This window comes from Ovis canadensis, chromosome 14, assembly GCF_042477335.2.
Source record: "Ovis canadensis isolate MfBH-ARS-UI-01 breed Bighorn chromosome 14, ARS-UI_OviCan_v2, whole genome shotgun sequence".
Lineage (NCBI taxonomy): Eukaryota > Metazoa > Chordata > Mammalia > Artiodactyla > Bovidae > Ovis > Ovis canadensis.
The window spans coordinates 69,183,505-69,207,653 of record NC_091258.1 but is presented as its reverse complement, the minus strand read 5'-3'; the positions used below and the strand labels follow the sequence as shown (position 1 = coordinate 69,207,653).

Below are 24,149 nucleotides of genomic sequence, written 5' to 3'. Positions count from 1 at the left end.
CTTTGCACTCAGCAGTATCACCGTTTTGTCACATGTACTTTATTGATCCTTTTATTTTCTTTGCTGAGCGCTTGTAAAGCAAATCCCAACATCGTATCATTTTACCTCTACCTGCTGGATAGGCGTCTCCCCAAAGTTGCAGGTAACCACTATGCCATTAACATCTCTAACAAAATTCTTACTTCTTGGTATTGTCGAACACTTAAATCCATAATCAAATTTTCCCAGTTCTCACAAAATGTCTTTTTACAGTTGTTTTATTTGCATCAAGATCCAACAATGACTGAACCTGTGTTTAGACATCTTAAAATTCCTTTAAATCTAAAGCAGATCCCTTCTTTTGTATGCTAGTGTAATTAAATTTTAATAAAATCATAAGGAAGATAAAAGTAAACTGGAGAAAGGAAAAATGATCAACAGGTATGGAGCTTGAAATGGTACCTAAAATGCCCTCCTAGCCATAAGGAAACTTTCCTTTAGATAAGCTGAATGCATAATTGGGTCTGTTAACTGATTTTAAACTGTTACCATGGTTACCATCAATGGATTACAAATGGTAAAGCAAACAATGAGATATTTTAGCTTGGACTTCAGCTTCTGGCATTGATAATTAGATGATATGACACTGTTTTTGCGACATTGGTGGTTTCATAAGAGGTATGGGTAGTCTTCAAGGATCTTACCTCCCCCGGAGAGGAAACAGAAATTGACAACAAGAAAAAAAGATGGGGTTGGAAAAGAAATTCCAGAGGTACTCATTGGCATTACCAAGAACCTGAAGGCAGCTGTGATGTGAAAAACTTGGTGTGGTTCCTCAGCTAAGCAATGGCCTTCCACAGCAGCTGATCTAATTCTGGGCTAGTCTTCAAGCCTCTCACACAGAGTGAAGTAAATCAGAAAGAGAAAAACAAGTATGTTAATACAAATATATGGAACCTAGAAAAATGGTACTGATGAATCTAGTAGAGGGACTTGTGGACACAGCAGGGGAAAGTGAGGGTGGGTCGAGCTGAGAAAGTAGCACTGAGGTATATACATAGTCACGTGTAAACTAGTGGGAAGTTGCCAAATAACAAGTGGAGCCCGGCCTGACACTGTGATGACCTAGAGGGTGAATTCTCCCTAGAGGACTCCAACCAATAGCACAAAGACCACAGCTGCAGAGACAAGGATTGAATTTAGAATTCACAGAAACAAAAATTAACCCGATGTAGCCCCATTCCCACCCCCAGGGTTCAGGTACAGGAATTGTCAGGTTCATAATATACCACAATATGCAAAATAATAGAAATAAAGGACACTATTTAAGTTACCCTGGGCTGTGTAACAAATTACCCCAAAACTTAGAAACAGCAACATTGTTACTTTGAAGTTCCGGTAGATGGAGTTGAGCTGTGGCTTAGCTGGGTCCCATGCTTCAGAGTTTCTTACAGGCTATAATCAAAGGGTCAGCAAGGGCTGTAATCATCTCAAGGCTCGACTAGACAGGACCTGCTCCCGTGCTCATTCTTGTCATTGTTGGCAGGGTTCAGTTCCTCCCAGGTTATTGACTAGAGGTTCCATGTGTTTCTGACCAGGGTCCTTGGACTTGATTTTTTTTTTTTTTAACAGAATGAGGCGTTTTATTACTCAAAAATGGTTCATTTTTTATTTAGCTTTCTGACTCTGTGCTTGTGCTTTCAATACTTTCACAACGATCTTCTGCTCTTCAATAAGGAAAGCGCGCTTGATCCTGTCGCGGACACATTTAGCACACATGGAACCACCATATGCTCGGCTGACATGTTTCTTTGTTTTAGACAACCTCATGAGAACTTTTGGTCTCACAGCACGAACCCCTCTAAGTCGGCCTGGGCACACACCACATGCAGATTTTGGTCCAACCTTCTTGGTATAAAGGTAAACAATTCTATTACCAGGGGTTCTGGACAGCCTGGTTTTGTTAGAGGCTGTATTGTAGGATAGCCTACGACGGTATGTCAGACGCTGCACCATCCTGAATGCCTCTAGATGCCGTCCCCGGAAGAGCTGGACTTGATTTTAATCAACAGAAATTGATAAGAGGCCAAATGAGAAATTCAGGCAAGGCTTTATTGGGACTCTCCCACAGACTCTTAGCATGAGGGAGAGAAAAGAAGAACAAGAAACATGCACCCCTGCTTGCTCGTGAGGGGAAGCAGGCTGGTTCTTTTAAATAAGGTGAGGGTGGGGAGGGGTTGGGCTGGAAAGGTGGCTTAGGTTGTCTGCCCACCCCTTGGTGGTGCTGTGTGCAGGAATCGGGCACAGTACCCTGCTTTTGCTCCTGGAGCCTCAGAAGTGGCAACTGGTTTGTGGCCTTTTTGTATCTTATTGAACATTAATTAGGGCTCAGCATTTTTTAAAAAAAAATCTGCTTTCAATGCAGGAACTGCAGGAGATGTAGGTTCGATCCCTGGTGGGGAAGATCCTTTGGAGGAGAGCATGCAACCCACTTTGGTGTTCTTGCCTGGAGAATCCCATGGACAGAGGAGCCTGGTGGGACAAACAGTCGGACACAAAGCGACTTTGCACGTACGTATATAATTTCCCCCAACTGCATGCATGCAGTTATTTTTAGTCTCATACTTTCTTTGTATTCTCTTGCTCAAGGAGATGTCTCTCTTAAGTGCAAGCACTCTAGTAAAGGTTCCCAAGTTTCAGGTCCCAACCTGACTCACAAGGACCTCTTTTGGGGTAAGTCACGACATGGCGTTGGCTGCATCAGAGTGAACAAAAGAGGGCAAGAGAGAGACTACAAAGAAGAATGGAAGTTGCCACTTTATAACCTAATCTCAAAAGTGACATCCCACCACTTTTGCCAAGTTCTTTTTTTATTATTTATTTGGCTCTGCCTGTTCTTAGTTGTGGCACATGAAATCTTTAGCTGCTGCATGTGAACTCTTAGTGACAGGATAAGGGGTCTAGTTCCCTGTGCGCGCCATGTGCCTGTTCAGTCACTTTAGTTTTATCCGACTCTTTGCGACCCCATGGACTGTAGCCCGCCAGGCTCCTCCATCCATGGGATTCTCCAGGCAAGAATACTGGAGTGGGTTGCCATTTCCAGGGATGAAATCCAGGAGCCCCCTGCATGGGGAGTGTGGAATCTTAGCACTGGACCACCAGGGAAGTTCCATATCTATGTAATTGTTAGTGTCTCTGATTCCAAAGTCCCAATCTATCACTCCCCTGGCTGTTCGTTTTTATCCTTTGTAATATCCTTTATAATAAACCAACAATAGTGAGTAAAATGTTTCCGTGGGTTCTGTGAAACCTAAGCAAATGATTGAACATGAGAATGAAATAGTGTACAAGCCCTGTGTCCTTGTCTTTTGAAGGAAAATGCTGACCCAAACGTTAATGATTTTGGAAATATGAAGATGTAGAAACAAAGAATAGCTGTTGAACTGGGGAACTGGTAACAATTTAGACTATAATTCTGCCACAGAGCAGAAACACTGAAATCCCAGTTCCCTGAAAGATATAGATAAAGGCCTGACACACATTCCTAAGTTGTTTTTTACAGGAAGCAGACCAGCTCCAGATGAAAACTGCTGACCACAAAAATGTAGACCCTAGACTGGTTGAAACCAGAAAATTGATGATGCTTGAAACTTCACCTAAATGCCAACCAATCCAAGAATAGTCCACGAGCTGATCACACCCTACTCCCTGAACACTGTGACATTCCTCACTGCCCGCTCCAGGGTGGGTCACAGTCTTTAGGACATCAGCCCACTTGGTCCCTTTTGCCTGGTAAAGAAATAAAAGCTACTCTTCTCTACTCCACCCAAAACTCTTATCTCCACGTTTCTATTCAGCACCGGTGAACAGAGGCCAAGTTACAGCAATAAGAAGAGAGCGTGATGGGGATCCCTGTTATATGTAGGCCACTCAGACTGAAGTGTGGGTAACGTGGGGACCCACTACTTCTAATTGGTGTGTGAAGTGGCTGTAGTCTTGTGGATCTGAGACCTTAAGAATGTGAGTGTGTGTGTGTGTGTGTGTGTAACTCTAGGTGGTTGGTGTCAGAATTTAATTGGCTTATAACATAGTCTGTATCCACAGAAACTGGAGAACTGCTTGGTGTGGAAAACCTACACATTTGGGATTAGAAATATTGTGAGTAGAGAAAGTTTTCCAGTAGGAAATCCTCTAGGAAGTAGGAAAATTTTCAGCTATCCCTGGAAAGTGATCTGAAATGCAAGAAGCAACAGGGAGGGCAAAATGAATCATAAACATACAATTACAATTGCCTGAATAAAATAAGAAAAAATATTCAACGAAGGCATTGAAAAAGTCAAGTTAGAATGCTAGTGACACTGGTTGCTTAGTCTGGAGGGAGTTTAATGGAGTTAACTTGTCACATTCTTTGTAGTTTTTGAGAGAGGGTTTAAAAATCTTTAACCTTTTGCTGAATTAAATGTGATGGCAAAATTTCAAAAATAATTAATAGAAGAGAATTAATGTATAAATTTGAAACCAGAAGAAAGAGGACAAAATGGATCGAGGAAACAAATCCAATAAAAGAAAGGAGGAAAAAAAAGCATGGAAAAGGCAGGACAACAAGAAATATAAAAATAAAATGATAGAAAAAGGTCCCTCTTGCCTCTGAGATGGCCCCCATGCTGTCTACGGAGTATTCTCACATCACACTGTCGTCAGTTGTGTCCGACTCTGTGTGACCCCACAGATGGCAGCCAACCAGGCTCCCCCGTCCCTGGGATTCTCCAGGCAAGAACCCTGGAGTGGGTTGCCATTTCCTTCTCCAATGCATGAAAGTGAAAAGTGAAAGTGAAGTCGCTCAGGCGAGTCTGACTCTTAGCGACTCCATGAACTGCAGCCCACCAGGGGGTTTCCAAGCAAGAGTATTGGAGTGGGGTGCCATTGCCTTCTCCAATAGAGTGTTCTACTTCTTACCAAAAAAATTAAGTGATAGGAATAAACCTAAGTATATCAGAAGTCTAAATAAATATAAGCAGACTAAAGGAAAAATTCATAGAACTACAAGGAAAAACTGATATTCTTCATTTATTTTATGCACCTTTTTCCTCTTTAAATTTCATGTAATTTAATGTGCAGGGTAAACGTCTTATTTCTTATTTGCTACTAGAAATCAAACCCAGAATGCAGGCAAAATGTTTCAAAGAAATAAACGCCTTCTTAACACAACTATATGTTTTGTAAATATATTTGTATAAATGAAGGCAACTGTTCTGAGAAAAACGATCTAACTGAAAACGAATATTTACTTTATCCCTTTAAACACATAGTGAAAAAAACCTAACTTATGTCAGTATAGGATGAGCTAAATATATTATTACATCCATGATATAGGTTAGGATAAGACATTTTAAAAAGACGAAGTATATTTCTACAATTTCCTTAGAAAAACAAAGTTTGAAAACAACGTTAGCACAGTTGTATCTGTGAAAACGTGAATATCCTGTGTTAAACTGTCAACGTTTTTTTTCAGGGAAAGGATTTCGGTAGGAGTATTTTCACATTCTGCACTATACCCTATCATGAATAAATTCATCATAAATAATATTATTTTACGATTCTGGAATATAAAGGACTTCATCTTCCTTGTTCTAATAACAAAAACAACCAAGTCATTTGTTGGTTACTAGGCAACTCTGGAGAAGGCAATGGCAACCCACTCCAGTACTCTTGCCTGGAAAATCCCATGGACATGACTGAGCGACTTCACTTTCACTTTTCACTTTCATACATTGGAGAAGGAAACGGCAACCCACTCCAGTGTTCTTGCCTGGAGAATCCCAGGGACGGCGGAGCCTGGTGGGCTGCCGTCTATGTGGTCGCACAGAGTCGGACACGACTGAAGCGACTCAGCAGCAGCAACAGCAGCAGCAGGCAACTCTTGCCGGACCAAACCATCCTCGAAGGGGGGAGATGGTGTTTTTCTCAATTTTGCTCTAAGGAAGATTACTCGTGATTCGTCATGCGGCCATCTTTGAGAGGGGCACAGCTATTTACAGCCTTAGAAGGAAAATAAGACTGGTCGTTGCTAGGAAACCCCAAGGCACCGTCCGCATCTTTGAGCCGGGCACAGTGTTTCTACGGTGAAAGAGAGAGCTAAGCTGAAGCGGTTGCTAGGCAACGCCTCGGCACCATCGCCATCTTTGAGTGTGGTACGGCTGTTTGTCAATTCAGAATGTGAAACACACTCGCTTACGTGGTGGTTACTAGGCAGCGCCTTGGGGTAGTCACTACCTTCAAATTGGGCTCTTCATCCTCTTCTTTAAATAAAGTCAAATCGCTTCAAGTAGCGACCAGTCAACCTAGCAAATACAAAGCCGCCATCTTTGTTAGGGGTATTGTGACTTCCGGCGGGGGCGGAAGAGAGCGTAACGGGGCTCGGGGGGAGGCTCTGGAAAAGGGCTTGACGAGGGGTTTGAGTTGCGATGAGGAAGGCGGGAATCTAGTCCTCTTCCAATCAGCTCCCTATCTCACCCTCTGGCGGCTCTGGACAGCAGCAGCCCGACTTCGTGTGACTATGGGCGTGCTCAGAGGCGGGCATTGACTCTCTCCACGAGGGAACTGGGTGGCGAGCGTTCCAGATGGGGGAGGAGGGGTCCGAGGGCACGGTACATCTGCTGTGCCTCGCGGCATCTAGCGGGGTCCCCCTGTTTTGCAGGAGCAGCCGCGGTGGCGCCCCCGCCCGCCAACAGGTGGGAGCCCTGGCGCCTGGATCTCTGAAATAGCAGGGTTTTAGAAGGACTTTGGGTCCTCAAGGGAGTAGAGGGTTGGGGACGTTTCAGAGTTGTGTTTAGACTGTCGAAGGTGCAATTGACCAGTGATCCTGGTTCCTTGAAGCGGAGGGCCCAGGGGAATCTAGAGAGAGGAACGGGGCTGGGGGCCTGAGTAATTGATTCCCAAGGAGGAAATTGGGGGGCTCTTGTCTCAAGTTCCCAATCTTTCCCCAGCTCCCATTCTCTGTCATCGGCTCCCTCAATGGAGTCCACATGTTTGGGCAGAATCTCGAGGTGCAACTGACCTCTTCGAGGACGGAGGACACAACAGTGGTGTGGAAGAGCTTCCACGACAGGTCTCCAAGGGCAGCTTGGGGGCAGTGCCAGGGGGACAGCCCTTGTTGAAGATGACCCCTAGGCTGTCCAGATCTCCAGCGCCAGCTGAGACTGGGTTGTGGGATCTTTGACAAGGCATTCAGCCTGATTCCTGAGCTTCTTTGTATGAGAGGCTGGTTGTGCTGGGGCATGGATCCAGGGCAGACCTACTCTCCTCTTTGCCTTGTTTACTTGGCCTGGACTCATCCTTCTCACCTTCTTTCTCACAGCATCACCCTCATTGTTCTGTCGTCTGAGGAGGGCACCTCGGAGCTGAGGCTGGAGAGACTACTCCAGATGGTGTTTGGGGCCATGGTGAGACTCCCTAACCCTCTTTTTTTTTTAAGTTCTTGTTTGTTTTTGTCCATACCCTGTGGCATGTGGGATCAGAGTTCCCAGACCAGGGACTGAACCCGCCCCCTGCTGGGTGGAAGTGCCGTGTCTTAACCACTGGACCACTAGGGAAGAGAGAAGTTGCTCGGTTGTGTCTGACTCTTTGTGATTCTATGGACTGTAGCCCCCAGGCTCCTCCATCCATGGAATTCTCCAGGCAAGAATACTGGAATACTAGGAATACTGGAATACTAGGGAAGTCCCTCCTTAACTCTCTTTCCCAACCCCAGGAATCTGAGCTCTCAGCATCCCTCTCCCTCAGACCCAGGAGTCCAGACTCCCAGCAGCCTCCTGTAGAACCCACGAATTCTGGCCCTCAGTCCGACTCCTCCCTTAGACACAGAAGTCTGAGTCCCAGCCCCTCCTGTCTTATAACCAAGTGTCCAGGGCCCCTACTCTCCTATATGATTCTTCTAGGTTCTTCTCGTGGGACTTGAAGAGCTGACCAATATCCGCAATGTAGAGAGACTGAAGAAGGAGCTGAGGGTGAGGATGCAGGACATGAGGATGGGAAGTTAGGAGACCTGGTCACTGATATTTGGGAACTGTAGTTCCCAGAAAACCGTGGGGCAGCCTTATCCACTGGGCACCCAGGGCATCTTGGTTGTCTAACATCCCCTAGCAAGGCCCAGTGGGCCAGTTTTCTGAGGGGGAGCCAGCAGATTTGGGTGCCACCTGGGTCTTAGGCTCCTCCATTTTCCCTTCTGTTAGGCCACTTACCGCCTCATCGACAGCTTCCTGGGGGACTCAGAGCTCATCGGAGACCTGACCCAGTGTGTGGACTGTGTGGTTCCTCCCGAGGGGTCCCTGCTGCAGGTATTGGGAATGCCTTGTAAACTTTTAAAACTATCCCTCTTGCCCTGGCTCGGTGTCCATCCTCTTACCTTTGGACCATTGCTTCTTCCTATCCTTTTGGCTTCCAGTCCAACTCCCACTTGACTCTGGAAGGATCTTTCTACACCCACAGCTGACTCTGTCCTTCCCCTGGTCACAGTCTGCCTGCGACTCCCATCAGTCCCAGGACAAGGTCCCAGCCCCTTAGTCTCAAGTGGAGGACCTGAGGAATCTGATGCCACCCGCCTTCTCGCTCTAACCTCTGCTAACTCCTAACTCCACAGTCCACCCTCTCCTAGCTGCCTCATGAGTCTCACAAATCCCCACAACTCCCCAGTTTCTCTGCCCTGGCACATCCCGTTCTTTCTACCACGGAAATCTCTATCTACTGCTACTGCTGCTAAGTCACTTCAGTTGTGTCTGACTCTGTGCGACCCCATAGACGGCAGCCCACCAGGCTCCCCCGTCCCTGGGATTCTCCAGGCAAGAACACTGGAGTGGGCTGCCATTTCCTTCTCCAATGTATGAAAGTGAAAAGTGAAAGTGAAGTCCCTCAGTCGTGTCCGACTCTTGGCGACCCCATGGACTGCAGCCTACCAGGCTCCTCCGTCCATGGGATTTTCCAGGCAAGAGTACTGGAGTGGGGTGCCATTGCCTTCTCCAAATCTCTATCTACTGTTCCTTAAATATCGATCTGATTTCATCTGGCATGGGTGCTTCCCAGCAGTGTGGCTCTGGGCAGGTGACGACTTCTCTGAGCTTCAGTAGATTGTAGATTGTGCCCATCTGGCATTTAATAGCACTCAATAAGCTGCTGCTGTTAAAATTACTAGCTTCGGTAGGACGTGTCAGACTAGGCAGCGGTCACCCTACCTGTTTAATGTTACAGTGTGACTTGGGGATGGTAAGCTACATGTGAAGGTGAACGAACTCAGGCCCAGGGAGGGTGAGACACAGGAGCACGGCCACCAAGCTAGCTTTGAATTGTACGCCGGTCTCTTCCCCCTACTCACCCACCTGGGAAGTCTGTCGCCCCTGCTCATGTCCTCTGACTCGCAGTCGGCCTGCCTCCCTTACCCAGGAAGCCCTCTCTGGGTTCGCTGAGGTGGCGGGCACGGCCTTCATCAGCCTGGTCGTGTCGGGCCGGGTGGTGGCAGCGACCGAGAGCTGGTGGCGGCTGGGGATGCCGGAGGCCGTGCTTCTCCCCTGGCTGGTGGGGTCCCTGCCGCCGCAGGCCGCTCGCGACTACCCGGTGTACCTGCCGCACGGGAGCCCCAAGGTGAGTGAGTGGGTGGGGCGGGCAGGGCGAACGGTGAGGGCTGGGAGGAGCGCGCCGAGGGTGGGACCTGGAGGACCGCCTCCAGGAGCCCGGGCTTGCCATGAGAAGAGGAGGAGCTCCGGCCAGCCTACCCGCCTCGCTGCTGCAGGTTCCACACCGGCTACTGACCCTGATGCTTCTGCCGGACTTGGAGCTGTGTCTGCTCTGCGGCCCGCGGCCTCCCCTCAGCCAGCTGGATGCGCAGGTGAATCGGGGCTCCGTCCCGCTTTTCTCCCAGTTCACCCTCGAGCCCTGGCCCTCCCCTGAGCACCATGCGGGGCAAGTGAGTCTTTACCCTGAACCCGCCCTGTGTCTGCCCCGCCCCCTCAAGGCCCCACCTTCTTGTAGGCCCCGCCCCCTTGGGCTCCTCCTCAGTGGCCCCCATCTTTCCAGGCCTCTCTCTTCTCTCCCGCGGTCCCCTCGGCCTTTGTGGTTTCCTCCCCAGCTCCCTGGCCAAACTGCCTCCCCTTGGGTACCCCCCTGACCTGGTCCTTGGGCCCCGCCTCTCTCGCTGATCACGCCCCCCTGCAGCTTTTGGAGCGCTGGTGGCAGCCCCTGCTGGAGCCGCTGCGGGGCTGCCTGCCGCTGGGACCCCGAGCGCTGCCCGCGGGCTTCCCGCTGCACACGGACATCCTCGGGTAGGGCGCGGCAGGAGGAGTGGGTTGGGGGCCCTCAGCACCTGTTTCCTGGCCGTGACACCTGTTCCCCCACAGGCTGTTGCTCCTCCACCTGGAACTGAAACGCTGTCTCTTCACGGTGGAGCCCTCGCGGGATAAAGGTGACTGGGAAGTGGGCAGGGCCGGGAGGGGCGGGGCTGGGCAGGGGCTCTGCGTTACCACACCCCTCTTCCACCTTCAGAACCGTCTCCGGAACATCGCCGGCGCCTTCTCCGCTCTTTCTACACCCTGGTCACCGCCACTCACTTCCCACCAGGTCAGCGACGGGCACAGCGACCCCTTTGCACAGATTGGGGCACGGGGTCCCAGTTCTCACGAGACGGGAGTAAGAGGCGGGGGAGGGGAAAGCGGTAGAAGCGCGGACTGGGTATGGCCGTCTGTGAGCCCCGTGCATATACACGGGCAAGAGGGGAAGAGAGCTGAAGGGAGGGCCAGGGAGGGCCCAGCCTGCAGGTTTCAGAGCCTCCTGGTTGATCTAAACACCGAGACCTCATCTCCTGCCAGGTGCTTTTTGTGTATTGACACACTTCTCCCTCGGCTTTCCCTTATAGCTCAGTTGGTAAAGAATCTGCCTATGATGCCGGAGTCCTGGGTTCTATCCCTGGCTTGGAAAGATCCCCTGGACAAGGGAAAGGTTACCCACACCAATATTCTGGCCTGGAGAATTCCATGGACTGTATAGTCCATGAGATCACAAAGAGTCAGAGAAGACTGAGTGACTTTCACATCCTAATAGTTGAAGGTTATGTCCTGTTACATCATTATTTACATATTATAGATGAGCAACCAGTCTTAGCTAATAAACAGCAGAGCTCTGCTGTGATTCAAACACAGGCAGCCTGGCTCCCACATCCACACGCTCCTGCTCTACTGCTGAAAATACAGGCTTTGGGTGGAGGAGGTTGGTAGATTCCACAGAACCCAGGTCCAGGAGGAAAAGCTGTCACACAGAACCTGAGGGCCAGACAAAGGAAGGGACCCAGAGTGATACTACAATCCCAGCAAAGACCCTGATGAGTGTAACAAAATGGTGAAAAGTTCCATCTGGAGGGGCAAAGGACTGCCCCTTCCTAGCCATGTGACCCCGCCTCCCTCACCTGTTTCCCAAGTGGGGTGGGGTCCTCTGAGGCCAGTGCCTGGCACCTGGGCAGCATCTCTTGCATTTCTGTGATCTGTACTGCTAACCAGATTGCTTGGGGCTGCACACACAGTGTCCCCAGGAAAGTGGGGGCACTGGGGCTGGAAGAGGGGGAGAAAGTCTGATCTCCTCAAGTCCTGACAGCTGGCTGGAGCTTCGAGCCTCTTCCATCAGATGTCAAACTTAGCCCAGGATGGGGGTGGCTCCCTCAGGTTGGCATCCTAGTTGTCCAGGCCTCACTGGTCACCTCGACCTTCGCTCTTTCCTTCAGAGCTGGGGCAGCCAGAGGAGAAAGCAGAAGAGGCTGTCCACCGGGCCCAGGTAGCCAGAGCCTGCTACTTGGTGTTGGGGACTGAGGAGCCAGGCACGGGATGGCGGCTGGTGGCGCTGCAGTTGGGGCCACGGCGGCTGCTGCTGCTGCTGTCTGCTCAGAGTCCCACATATGGGCTGCGGGGCCTGGCCACCCACACTCTGCATGCCCTCACCCCGCTCCTCTGACCACTGGACCTGAACACCAGACACAGACAAGGACAGGGGCTATTAGCGTCTCTCGTTTATTCGCTCACAATAATACACAGCCCCTGGAAGGGAGGGGACAGGAGGGGCTATGACAGGATGGGGTGGGAGGGGAGGAGGCACCCACTTCCCTGGCCCCTCTCCCCTCTGTGCTTCGGGGGAAAAGGGAGGGAGGGGGCTCCCCCTTACCCCCCAGAATGTAAACAGCAGCAGATGAACAAAAATAAAAATACAAAAGGCCGGAGGAAGTTCCTGGACATCCCCCCACCCCAGGGTCTTCCTGGTCACCAGCGGAGGTCCCTCGCTGCCCATCCACCAAAGCTGCCTCAGTCCTGGGGGCTGCCCAGTGCCAGCCACATCCCCGGGGGGCAGAGTCCAGGGCTCAGAACTGCTGGGCCAGCAGCTCACACAGGTGACGGGAGACAGGCTCCTTGCTGGTGCGCAGGGTCAGCCGGTACATCTAGCGGGGACAAGGCGACTCAGGGAGGAGGCAGAGAGGATTGGGGGGGAGGGGGGAGGAGAGTCAGGGCAGATAGATGATGAGAGAGAAAGGATCAAGGGGTCAGGAAGGTGATATAAGATAGGAAAAGGATGAAAGATAAAAAAGAGGTCAGAAAGGGTATAAAGGATATAGAGAGAAAAAACAGGGAGGAAAAGGAAGAGGAAGACAGAAGGGCAGAGAATGCACAAAGAGCATGAGGCCTTGGAAACCACCACTCACCTGAGCCTGGGCATTGGGCTCCAGCCGGAGCAGACAGCCCACCTGCAGGGCTTTAGTCTGGATGATTCCAGCCCCCACGAAGTTCTCAGGGTTGGGGTCCACATTGTCCAGGAGAGCAGAGCCAAACCCCAGGAGCTAAGGGGGAAGGGGGGGGTGCCCAATCTCTGTTAGTTCCCAGACAGTGGCATGCCAGTTACCTCAAACCCCTGGGAGTGGAAATTAGTCCCACTTGACCAGTGGGAAAACAGGTTCAAGGAGAGCAGCCACCGTACTCCAAATCCCAGAGTTCGGGAGAGGAAAGAGGCAGGGCTGGGATGGTAGCCCCAGTGCCTCTCCTGTCTAGCCTCTCACCTTGGCCTTAGTGACCTCCGCGTCCATGGGGTGGTTGGCTTTGAAGATTTTCTGGGCCTCCTGTTGGGGGCTAGGGGCGGGAAAAGGTCCAAGTCAGGGATCTGGAAGCCCCAGTCCCGCCCACCCTAAGGGAGGCTTTGGTTCCCCTCGCCAGCGGCTCACAGGCTCAGCTGCTTCCAACGCTGGAAGAAGTCCTGGGCCGCCATCTCCGTTGGCTGAAAGAACTTGTTGATGGTCACTGGGAGCTTCAGGGTGAGGGACTGGGGGGCGCCCCCGTACCTGGCGGGAGAGGGAGGGCTCGTCAGGCCCCGCCCTCGCCCTGGAGGCCCCGCCCACCCGGCAGCGCCCCGCCTCCTGACTCACCGGAAGCGCACCGACAGGAGCGGCGGCGTCAGAAAGTCCCGCAGACACTCAATGTTGAGCACCTGCTGCACTTGCGCCCCGCCGTCCACCTGCGAGGCCACCCTCTTGGTCTGCACGGCCAGCTGTGCCCGCCCGTGGTCAAGGAAGCCAGAAACGCGAGCGGTGGAGCGGGGAGGAATGGAGGGGAGCCGAGGAGGGCGTGGGGACTTCACCATCACCTGATGGTTCAGAACTTCCCTGGCGCTTCCAGTCCTGCCATCCCGGGCTCATCCAACATGAACCAGCTCCAAAGTCCTTCCTAATCCAAACCTCTGACCTGGGTGCCTCTGGCTTTTCACAGTGGGCTCAGCCACCTCCATTATGGCACAGGTCACGGCCTGGCTCTGAAGGCTGACCTGGGCTTGAATCCCAGCTCTTAGAGATTAAGAAGTCACTTAACCTCTCTTAGCCTCATCTTCGAAATGGATGTAAGTGTCCTCAGCAGTCAATGAAATAATCTCCCATAAGTACCTGTCAGTGTGTCTGGCACATGGTAAGTTCACTGAAATGGTAGCAATCAGTGTTACCACCATCTAGCTTTGTGTCGACAACCCACTGGCAAGTTGGGGCCTTATTTCTCTCCTCCCGCCCCTGCCCAGCACAAAGCTGAGCCTCCAGGAGGTCTCTGGAAATGATGAATGAAACAAAGAGCTAAAATGGTCTTCAAATTTGGAGGTATAATCACTCTAATTTCCAAGTTGTGGAAACTGAGGCCCAGAGAAGGGGGACAGGGGACTGACACTGCTCAAGCAGTTCCTTCATGCCAGCCACCCTTCCAGGGTCTTCCAGCCACACTGATTTTCAAAATGAGACTGAGAAGGATAGGAGGATCCACACTTCACTGAAGGAATTTCAGGGCTCAGAGAGGCCAAGTGACTGGGCGAGGCACTGGAATCATGGGTGTGGAGCCCGATGGAAGACAAGGTTAGGACGGGGGGCCTGACAGGGACCAACTGAGGCCCAGAGCATGTGGGATTCAGGAAATAACCCCTCCTGCATCCCCGTCACGTCATGTCAGTGTCCTTTCCTGTCCTGGGAAAGAGGCCTCTTATAGATGATGCTAAATCTCAGAGAAGTACCATGGGCTCAGGCTCTCAAGTAAGGGGGCCAAACAGGGATCTGGATCTGTTTCCCGGCTGCCAGGAAGGCAGACCTGGAGGGGCAGGGCTGGGCCAGGCCGAGAGGATATGAGTCTGGAGGTCCCCAGGGTGGACCACAGTGGGAGAGAAGTTCTGGAACTGCACCGAGGTCTTGTTGCCATAGAAGAGATACATTCGGCCTGCGGGAGCAGGGGTGAGAGGCAGGGCTCCATCTGAGTTCTTTCCATGTCCTCCCCAAGCCAGGGTCTCCTGGAAACCTCCCCTCATTGCCCCCAGGACCCACCCAAGTTCTGCCGGAACTCTGACTTGACTCCAATCTGCAGCAGCTGGTTCTCAAACAGGACCCCGTTGTTCCTGCACACGAATCTGCGTGGGGCAGTTGGGGGTCAGGATGACGGTGCCTGCCTGGGCTCTGCTCTGTGCTCCCCACACGTGCCTACTTCCCTCCCCAACCTCACCCATAACTCACTTATTCAGCAGCTCATCAGCTTCAGGGATGGGCGGGCCAATGTCCTCAGGACCTGGGCTGCAGGTGGGAAAGGAGGGAGATGGGAGGGGGGTTGGGGGACTAGAGGTCAAGGCCCAGAACTAGTGGTAGGAGACAGCAAGCCCTGAAGGAACAGAAGCCCAGAATCCATATACCTGGATTCCCCACAGAGCCCCTCAGTCAGACTGGCAATTGCCTCTGATGGGAATAGGACGCTGGCAGGAGCCATCACCCCCCTACCCTGTACCAGACGGCCCTGATTCCCATTCCCAAGCCCTCGCAGCCCATCAGGAGAGCCTGCTGAGAGCTCCCAGTCCCCTAACCCTCCCTGGGGGATACAAGAGTCTGCCCCCCAACCCCCTGAGGCCACCCCTTACTCAGCAGCTGGAGCTGGGTCAGCCAGCAAAGCCATGGGGCTCTCAGGGGCAGGCGGCTCCAGCTCGCTGGGCCATCCAATCCCAGAGCAGACAAGAGAAGACAGGCGTGGCAGGCAGCCAGTCCCAGAGAGGCAGCAAGAGGGCAGAGAGAGAAAGAAAGACGGGAGGAAAGGAGAAGGAAGAGCAGGCTGAGACGGTGACAGGGAAGGATGACACAAGGTGGCTAGGGTCAGCGAGAGCCCAGAGAGGCCCAGAGGGAGGGAGGGGGGAGACCGGGGCAGGCAGCAGCCAGGGCAGACACGAGGCTCAGGGAGAGGGGAGTTGGTGTGGGGGGCAGATGGGCCCAAGGCCAGTACCTGAGGAAGGCCTCCTCAGGGCTGGGACCCAGGCCGGGCTGGGTGGCCGGGCTGTCGGAGAAGACGTCCACCAGGAGGTTGCCTGCACCCGAGGGGGCCGGGGGTGCCGCGGGGGGAGGGGCTGCCCGCAGCCCCAGGAGGTCGGCGGAGGGCGAGGGTGTGGACTGCGGGCAACGTGGAGGCAGGTGAGAAGGGGCCGGCCTGGCTGGGCCCAGCCGACCCTGCCCCCAGCCCAGCCCCCCGGGACTCACCACGGTGCTGGGGGTGGGCTCCACGCCCCCATTGATGTCATGGCTGCTGGGGTCCCTCCGGCTGTCGTCCAGGGCGCTGCCAGCCCCGGGCCCCTTCTTGCGCTTCAGCTTGGCCAGGATGGACGACTCTCGCTCGGGGAAGGGTGGCATCTCCTCCAGCACCGTGGCCTGCAAGGTTCGGTCAGGGATGGGCATCAGCGCTGGTCTCGGGCTGGAGCGGGGGGAAGGCGCGGGGCAGGGCACATGGGGACTGGGTTCTGACCAGGACGTCCGTGCTGGCCACCGAGCTGAGGGTGAGGTACTCGACAGCCCGCTGCTGGAGCTCCACGTCGGCGTTGCGCAGCTGGGAGCCGGCCCGCAGCACGCCCTGGATGGTGGCCTTGGTCTCCGGGAAGAGGTTGATGAACTTGATGTAGGTGGAGAGCAGCAGGGCTCGCGTGGCCACGCTGCACAGGTGGAACTTGGAGTGCAGCAGGGAGAACTGCACTGGGGGGCTGCGGGAGTGGGCGGATGTCGGTGGGCAGCGCCTCCACTGCCCTCCCCTAGAAGCCCCGCAGGAGGTGCCCCCTCCCTCAGGGGGACCCTTTCTAGGACCCCAGGTGGGCCCTGGAGCCTCAGACCCCTCACCTGGAGCGGGGGTCCCCAGCAATCAGGTTCCCAAACTCCCCAAGGATGTAGCCGCCGACCTTCACCATGTTCTCATGGCAGGCAGGCGCCTGGAGCGCCTGCGGGCGGGGACAGCGGTGAGCATCAGCATCCTGGCTCAGGAGCGCTCAGCATGCGCCAGGCGCTCCACTGAGCCCTTGACTCCTATTAACTGCAGAAGCCTGGTGACTGCTGTGGGTGGGTTTACAGCTGGAGAAACTGAGACATGGAGCAGGTAAATGACTGAACTGAGCTCACACGGCAAATAAAACGGAGCTGAATGGGCCCTCTTGTCTGGGGTGGAAGGAGTGGGAAACTGGCGGAACTCAGGGACCAGTGACTACACACCAGGCATCCTGTGCCCTGCTGACCTTCACGTTGGCCCATGGTGGCCCAGCCCCTCTGAGGGTGAGGCCTGAGCCAGCTGGCCCCACAACCCCAGCTGTCCTGGCTCTGCCCTGATGCCCCATCATGGGGTGGGACAGGGGTGCTGACCTCGAAGACGGTCTTGGCAGCGTAGCCCTGCACGTCGTCGCGGTTGGTGACGATCTGCAGCACGCGGTACCACACCTCCTCGCTCACGTAGTCGCCCGCGATGCGGATGAGGTTCAGGATGGTGTCCACGTACCAGCTGTAGTCCACGGCGTACTTCTCAGCCAGGATGGCCACCTTCAGGACCTGCCGGCCGGAGGGAAGGTAGGGCGTGCATGTGTGCCCCAGACAGGGCAGGTGGGGTGTGGACTTGCCACGTCTGGGCTCGGCACCACCTGGAGACCCTGGAATCTGGGTGCCTGGCCCCTCCCAGGACTCACGATCTCTTCACGAATGGCGTAGTCGGCCGTCTCCAGGTACCGCAGCATCTCTGACACGATCTGTTTGGCGTTGCTCCGGTCACACATGGCGTAGAGGAGGTCAGCCGCCCGCTGCCGCACACTGACGTCCCGTTCCGTCTGAGGAAGCAGAGCAGGTAGAGCGTGCTCTAGGCTCCCTTCTGGCCTGGGCTGGTCACCCAGGGCCACTGGGTCCCTGAGCCACTCCAAGGGAGCAGAGGAGCCACAGGCCAGGTCAGTGTGGCCAGGACAGGCTCCCAGAGGTCGCACCTTGAGGGCGTTGATGACGGTGTCGATGTGTGTCTTGACCGCCTCGTGGGAGAACTCGGAGCTGGCCAGCGTGCACATGCTCTCCAGGGCCAGGTAGCGCAGGTTGGTTTCCCTGTGCTGCAGGAACTGGCCCAGCTGGTTACAGGCCCGAACCAGGAGGTTGGGCTCACTGCCGGCACGAGAGGGAGAGAGGGGGGCGGTGAGGACACACAGCTGACATGAGGAGACGCAGGACTGGCCCCAGCCGATGCATCTTGCATCCCCCTCAGGACCCCACTCTGAGCTCCTGCCTTGTCCCAGTCACAGCCATGCCTGGGGACCCGACACCTGGGCCATCCAGCCCAGATGCGGAGAGCCAGGAATTCTGCCCTGCAGAAGGGGCCCAGCACCTGCGAGTCACAGCAACACTCCAGAACCACATCACCCTCCTACCTCTAAGTCACGTTCCCAGACCCCGTCCCCTAGGACCCAGGAGTCTGGTCCCCGCAAGCACCTGTCGTAGTGGATAATGAGGCTGATGGTCTCGAAGAGGATGGCGTTCTTGGCATTGGAGTGCTGGACCTTCTTGGATTTGGGCGGCTCCTGGGCCTTGTTGAGCACGGTCTCCAGGCACTCCACCAGCCGCCCCTTCACGGCTGCATCCTCTGAGGAAACAGAGGGCATGCCCCGGGTTGAGCTCCCTGTAGGCCCAGGCCCCCTGCCAGGGGGCAGGGGCCACGCCATGGCCCCTGTCCTCCAGAGGAAGAGGGTGGGCCTAGCAGCTTTAGGCTGGGGTCTTGACTCCCCCAAGCCCTTCTGGGGTCCCCAGGCCACACAGGGAAGCTGACAGAGGACAGCACCCCAGACCTGGGCTCTCGTCCTGCTCTGTTCTGATTCTGCTGGGCCAGAGTCAGCACCCCAGGAGCCCCTCTTTCCCCTCGCTGCAGCACCCAGGCCCTCTAGGAGTCTCACAGAGCAAAGACAGTCCCAGGAACCCTCCCCAGAGACACCTCCAAACCCGGCCCTTCCCAAGGAGGGGTCTGAGCACCTGAGACAGCTGCCAACCAGGAGCTCACAAAACCTGGAGAACCACCATTCCCTTGCCTGTGAGGTGACCCCAAGTGGACAGAACAGCTGGCAACTGTTCTAGCAAAGAATGCGGCACCCAGATCTATCAGAAGATTCACGAGACAGAAAACCAGCTAAAGGACCTAGGGAGCGATCAGCTGAATCCAGAACGTTCCACACCCCGCAACACAAAACTCCCGCTTTTTAAAAAACAGGCAGTGGGAGGCACAGCTATTCCAGATGTGGGGCAAAAAATGACAGACATAATCATAGTTAATTTGCAGTCCTGGACTGTATTTTTTAAGCCCGCCCTGGGCACATCCCAAGATTATGAGGTGGGGCTTAGGCTCTAGCTGTACCTTTTCTTAAGGGGTGAGCAAAGCAGCCCAGCTTGGGAAGAGCCTGCCCCAGGGACTCACAACAAAATGCATCCCTGGCTTTCACAGGCTGAGAAGGGCCTCTGTGTCACATTCCTCACACACTCTGCTACAGTGTGTGCACGCTGGCTGCAAGATTCAGGGCCGCACACCAGCCACCAGCCCCAGTGGGTGCCCAGCACCCTGGCTGAATCGAAGGGCACCGTTTCTCAAGCACCTACTATGTGCCAAGCGCCTCAGCACAGGTGCTCGAAACTGCTCTGTGAGGTCAGACAGCTGAGGATCGGGACGTTCCGGGGGAACCCGGCCCATGTGGCAGAGGGAAGGGGTTTACGTGCATGGACTCAGGGGTCAGGCTCTGCTCTTTGTCACTGGCCAGGGCCTGGAAAGATGCCTCATCTCCAAGCCCCCATTTCCGAGACGGCTACCCCTCGCCAGCTCTACGGGAGCGGCTGACTAACCCTGGTACAGCACCTGCTCACTGCAGGCCCTTCGTCCACACCAGCGCTCATGACCACGAGCACTGAGGGCGTAAAAACCCCTAACAGAGCTATGCTGACTCCCACCACACAGCCTGGGGTTACCCTTTGATCTGCTGGGCAAGGGCCCCCTCCAAGCCTCGGTTTCCTCATCTGTAAGAGAGAGGTGACAAGAGCCCCAACGTTCCAGGGCCGGGGCGTGAGTCTGGCTTTACAGGGCCCCTGGCCCACGGCAGGGGAATCAACGGCCATCTGTCCATTCCCTGGGCTGGAGGGCTCCCTGTTGCAGGTGCCCCCCACCCCGGCCCCTCCCTGCCTCGACAACATACTCGTCCCAGAGCCTAAGCGGGCCCGTGGGCTCGGCACTGCCCCCACTGCAGCCTCGGATCAGGGGCTGCAGACACCAGGCCCGCCTCCGGGAAATCTGGACACAGACCCTTGGCGCCCCGCCCCCTGGCCAGCCTTGGGGTCAGAGGCCCCCAGGCCCCGGCCCGTGTGGGCTTGTTGGTACCTGGTGGCGGGTAGCACTGCAGCAGCCGCAGGAGCTTCACGGAGAGCCAGGGCGCTGGCACGAAGTAGTAGGTGTAGTCCTGGAGGTCAGTGGAGGCCGAGGAGACGATCTGGGGGCAGAGAGGGATGGGCAGGGGCATGTGGAGGGGCGGCTGTCACAGCGTGAACCTTTATGAAGCAGAAACTGGAGGCTCAGGGAGGGTGGTGAGGAAGCCTTGGGGACACAGAGTCTGACCGGGTGGATCTAAGCCCAAGCTAGGACTGGTCGATTTTTCCAAGTAAAGCTGGTGTTGAGTGGGCAGGGAATCTTGGCCAATCAATCCCCTTCTGTGAACGCCTGATGCCAACCCGGCACCTCACAATACCCTAGGCCACCTCCACTAGCAGCTGGACCTCACCAGCTCCCTGGAGCGCGCTCCCTTGTGGCTCTCCTCCAACACCAGAAGCTACTCAGGAACAGGAACTGAATCTGACCCTTTCCTGGGTCTCTGGGCCTACCACACAGTCAGACAAGAGAAGGGTTCGGCGAAGGGGTGGGGGAATTAGTGAAAGACTGTGTGACTTTATTGTCCTCACAGCAAACTCCTATGCAACCGTGAAAACCCCTTCTCCAGGAGGCAAGCCTCATCCTGCTCTGCGTCCCCTCCATGACAGTAGCTGCCCCTCCTCCACTGTCACTGTGTCTCTCCTACCAAGCGTGGTCCACAGGAGCATTCAAATGTGTGGTGAATGAATGAAAAATGTGGTTGAATAAATGAGCTGATGTTTTGTTCTCTTTGATTGAGAACCCAGGCCTCTCTTTACCTGCTCAGGAAATGTTTTTATTTACTCCAAGTTTCAACTCAGGCAAGGATCACCTCCACCAGGAAGCCTTCCTGGACATCTAGGCTGGGTGGAGTGCCTTCTTTGGGGGCCTACAATGTCCTTGCTATCTCCACGACCATACACACTGTCCCTTTTATGATAATCTGTGCCTGCGTTGGCTGTCCTGCAACGCATCCCTCCTCCGACCAGGACAGGAAGCCCCTGAAGGCAGGGTCTCATTCATCTGTGTCTCAGTGTCAGCCCGCACAGAGCTGGGCACAGAAGCAGCCTCGGGGCATGCGCCCAGGATAGGGCCGAAAGGTGGTGAGGAGCAGAAAGGAGGGAAAGAAAGACGCATGAGAAGGAGAAGCAGGAGAAGAAGCGGGAGGAAACGAAGCCACAAGAGGGAGGGGGACAGGAGAGCAACCTCCCTTGCTGGGAGCTCCCGGCGCACTGGGCCCTGTGCTCACACTCTGTACACATTAACTCACAGCAGCTATGCTGTGAGCCAGGCTCCTGGAATCATCCCATCATAACAGATGAGGCCAACGAGGCCCAGAGAGGTGACGCCATTTGCCTAGGGCCACACAGCCAGGGAGTGGCCGGGCAGGGATGAACTCCACTCCGAGCCTGCGTTCTTTTTTTTTTTTTTTCCGAGCCTGCGTTCTTAACTGCCAGGCTGGGTGGTCTCTCAGGGAGAGCGAGGGGGGACCAGAAGGGTGCCCAGGGGACAGGCACACCAGGGCCACCTTCCCACAGTCGGCGTAGACACCACACCTACCCGGCTCAGGCGTGACACAGCCAGGGAGACGCACGTCTTGAAGTCATCCGGGTTCTTCTTGCAGAGACAGGTGATGAGGCTGACAGCAGCTGTGACCACGCCCTGCGGGGGCAGGACAGAGGCGGCTCAGGGCCCTCGGGGGACTGGGGCATCGGGGAGGGACAGCGGTCTGCGTCTCTACGCTGGCTGGGCAGGCGCTGGGACATGGGGGCCACGCTGGGTATCAGAAACAGGGGCTAGATGTTCCCTGAGGGGCGGGGTGAGTGATGGATGCTGGGGACACTGGACAGGACCCCGGGCAGCCAGGAGGATGTGGTGTCGCAGACAGAGGCAGGGGGCCTCAGGCGCCCGTGGGTGCCCAGGGTGGGACAGGGGCCTCACCATGTGCTGGTCGTTGAGCAGGTGCACCACACGGGCCGTCCACTCGCCCATGGGCACCAGGTCGGGCGAGGCCTTGTAGAGCCGCAGCAGGCACAGGGCTGCGCTCTGCTTCACGCTGTCCATGCTGTCCCTGCGGGCACAGAGTGGGGTGGGGGGTGCTCACTGCGACCCCAGCCCTGCACCCCCTCCTCCTCTCACCCCTCCTGGGAAGGGTGTCCAGTGAGAGGCGGCAAGAGACTCCCAGGAACCCTCTGAGGCTGCCCCCACTGCCCACCAGGCCTCCGTCTCTTCCTCTGCAAAATGGGTTGCATCTCAGTAACCTCACGGGGTCACAGGCAGGGCAAGTGTGGCTCTGCGCCTTCACTGAGTCACCACCTGCTTATCTGAGCACCTACTGGGCGCCAGGCACTCCTGTCGGCACTGTGGACCGTGTGTGCGTGCTCAGTAGCTCAGTCACGTCTGACTCTCTGCAACTCTGTGCACTGTAGCCCACCAGACTCTGTCCGTGGGATTTTCCGGGCAAGAATACTGGGCAGAGTTGTGGGCAAATTGCTCCGAACTGTGTCCTCAGATAGCTTATGTTCTTACCAGGGCAGCCCCATCCTACAACAGATACGGTCTGGGTTCAGCGCTCCAGGGCCAGGTAGCACAGGAGCTCTGGGGATGGTGTTTAGCACGAAAGCCTCACTGATAAGGCACCAGGTGAACAGAAAACTCCGAGAAAACACTAAAAATCTACACAGATGCTCCCAGCAGAGCCAAGAGCCTGTGGAGGCCCCGAGCCAGGTGGGCCTGTGTGTGGGAGGAGCCCTGAGGAGGCTTGGCGCCTCCTACAGTCTCTAGGCTATCTGAATCTTAGGATCAAGCTCTTTCATTGATTCTTGTATCTTCTTAGCCGTCATCTGTTCAAACACTGCCTCTGTTACAATTCTCTCCCTTTTCTCTTCCTAGAACTCTAAACAGTGTTGTTAGACTGTATCTCCCTTGACTCTTAGCCTCTCTTAAATTTTTCCATCTCTTTGCTTCTCTGGGCTGTATTCTGATTAACGTGTCCAGTTCCTCTGCCTAGTTCTAATCCCTGCTTTGGTTCTGTCTACTCTGCTGCTAAACTAAAACACTTATTTTCTTTATGAAAACTCCCAATTCTTTTTTTGGCTCTATCACGTGGCTTGTGAGATCTTAGTTCCCTGACCAGGGATTGAACCTGGGCCCTCAGCAGAGACAATGCTGAGTTCTAGCCACTGGACCACCACGGAATTCCCTGAAAATGCCAATTCAACTGTTATTTTCCGTTTTCTTTTTGCTGGCTCTCCTTCATGGTGCCTTGCAGCCTGCATTTAGTGATTTTCAACCGTGAGCTTCTCATGTAACCTGGAGCTTCATCTAGGGAAATGGTGAAGGTGGCTTTCTCCAGAAAGACTTGTTTGTTTCTGTCAGGCACTAGGGTATACTAGCAGTATGTATCACTTTAAACTAAAGCTTGGCTTACGGATCTATGGATGATCCAGAAAAGGGAAAATCAGGCTGAAAACCAGTGTTGTGGCCTGTTTCATGCCAAGACTTGAAAGGGTAACTCTGCCTATAGTCCCTGAGGGGATATATTTCTAGGTCACCCTCACTTTGAAGTGTGGCCTCTGGAGCCTCTGCTTGAACAAGTTTTGTCTTCTGTTCCCAGAGGCTGCAGGGCCCTAAAACCAATATCCAGGTTCACCCAGTTCAGCAAATGCCCTAAGCAAAATCCATTTCAAAACAGCAATGGTTTTACCTGCTCAAAACACACCAATTGCTTCCCATTTCAACCAGAATAAAATCCAAACACCACTATGGAAAAACCCAAGTGAACTTTTTGGCCAACTCAATACAAAGCTCATGCCTACCCGGGCCTTTGCACTTACTGCTCCTTTTGCTTGGAACACTTTCTCCAATACTTCTAACTGTCTTCTCCTCCTCATTCCAGCCTCCAGTTCCATGGCACCTCCATGAAGACACCCCCCTGAT

The 24,149-nt window shown here is 54.4% G+C and overlaps 3 protein-coding genes across 3 annotated transcripts in view; 1 reads left to right on the top strand and 2 right to left on the bottom strand.

Annotated features, from left to right (window-relative positions):
* Positions 1-1,620: 1,620 nt before the first annotated feature.
* On the bottom strand, positions 1,621-2,042 carry LOC138419093 (large ribosomal subunit protein eL34-like). Its single transcript, XM_069551268.1, has one exon. It carries the CDS (start codon positions 1,993-1,995, stop codon positions 1,648-1,650), a length of 348 nt encoding a protein of 115 aa, XP_069407369.1. The 5' UTR covers positions 1,996-2,042; the 3' UTR covers positions 1,621-1,647.
* Positions 2,043-6,358: 4,316 nt separating this feature from the next.
* Positions 6,359-12,223, top strand: FUZ (fuzzy planar cell polarity protein). Its single transcript, XM_069551267.1, has 11 exons — positions 6,359-6,710; positions 6,966-7,087; positions 7,337-7,421; positions 7,917-7,985; positions 8,211-8,315; positions 9,415-9,612; positions 9,761-9,856; positions 10,183-10,289; positions 10,365-10,429; positions 10,510-10,584; positions 11,738-12,223. Exons 1-11 carry the CDS (start codon positions 6,600-6,602, stop codon positions 11,962-11,964), a joined length of 1,260 nt encoding a protein of 419 aa, XP_069407368.1. The 5' UTR covers positions 6,359-6,599; the 3' UTR covers positions 11,965-12,223.
* Positions 12,005-24,149, bottom strand: part of AP2A1 (adaptor related protein complex 2 subunit alpha 1) — a 27,621-nt gene continuing 15,476 nt past the window's right edge. The window contains exons 5-23 of the mRNA XM_069551266.1: positions 22,152-22,281; positions 21,771-21,872; positions 20,187-20,295; positions 18,266-18,416; positions 17,773-17,941; positions 17,485-17,622; positions 17,168-17,350; positions 16,655-16,752; positions 16,290-16,521; positions 16,028-16,195; positions 15,777-15,940; positions 15,026-15,082; positions 14,840-14,922; positions 14,647-14,735; positions 13,418-13,542; positions 13,217-13,333; positions 13,055-13,124; positions 12,704-12,838; positions 12,005-12,442 (exon numbers count right to left, since the gene is read on the bottom strand). Coding sequence (XP_069407367.1) covers positions 12,365-12,442; positions 12,704-12,838; positions 13,055-13,124; positions 13,217-13,333; positions 13,418-13,542; positions 14,647-14,735; positions 14,840-14,922; positions 15,026-15,082; positions 15,777-15,940; positions 16,028-16,195; positions 16,290-16,521; positions 16,655-16,752; positions 17,168-17,350; positions 17,485-17,622; positions 17,773-17,941; positions 18,266-18,416; positions 20,187-20,295; positions 21,771-21,872; positions 22,152-22,281 — 2,398 coding nt within the window. The 3' untranslated portion in view covers positions 12,005-12,364. The remainder of the gene's footprint in view (positions 12,443-12,703; positions 12,839-13,054; positions 13,125-13,216; positions 13,334-13,417; positions 13,543-14,646; positions 14,736-14,839; positions 14,923-15,025; positions 15,083-15,776; positions 15,941-16,027; positions 16,196-16,289; positions 16,522-16,654; positions 16,753-17,167; positions 17,351-17,484; positions 17,623-17,772; positions 17,942-18,265; positions 18,417-20,186; positions 20,296-21,770; positions 21,873-22,151; positions 22,282-24,149) is intronic.

What these genes read in the sequence shown, in the direction of transcription:
- LOC138419093 (XM_069551268.1), bottom strand. Translation starts at nt 1,995, where the DNA reads ATGGTGCAGCGTCTGACATACCGTCGTAGGCTATCCTACAATACAGCC.
- FUZ (XM_069551267.1), top strand. Translation starts at nt 6,600, where the DNA reads ATGGGGGAGGAGGGGTCCGAGGGCACGGTACATCTGCTGTGCCTCGCG. An exon ending in TCAGCCAGCTGGATGCGCAG is followed by an intron (nt 9,857 to 10,182) that starts GTGAATCGGGGC and finishes GCCCCCCTGCAG; the next exon opens with CTTTTGGAGCGCTGGTGGCA. An exon ending in CTGCACACGGACATCCTCGG is followed by an intron (nt 10,290 to 10,364) that starts GTAGGGCGCGGC and finishes GTTCCCCCACAG; the next exon opens with GCTGTTGCTCCTCCACCTGG.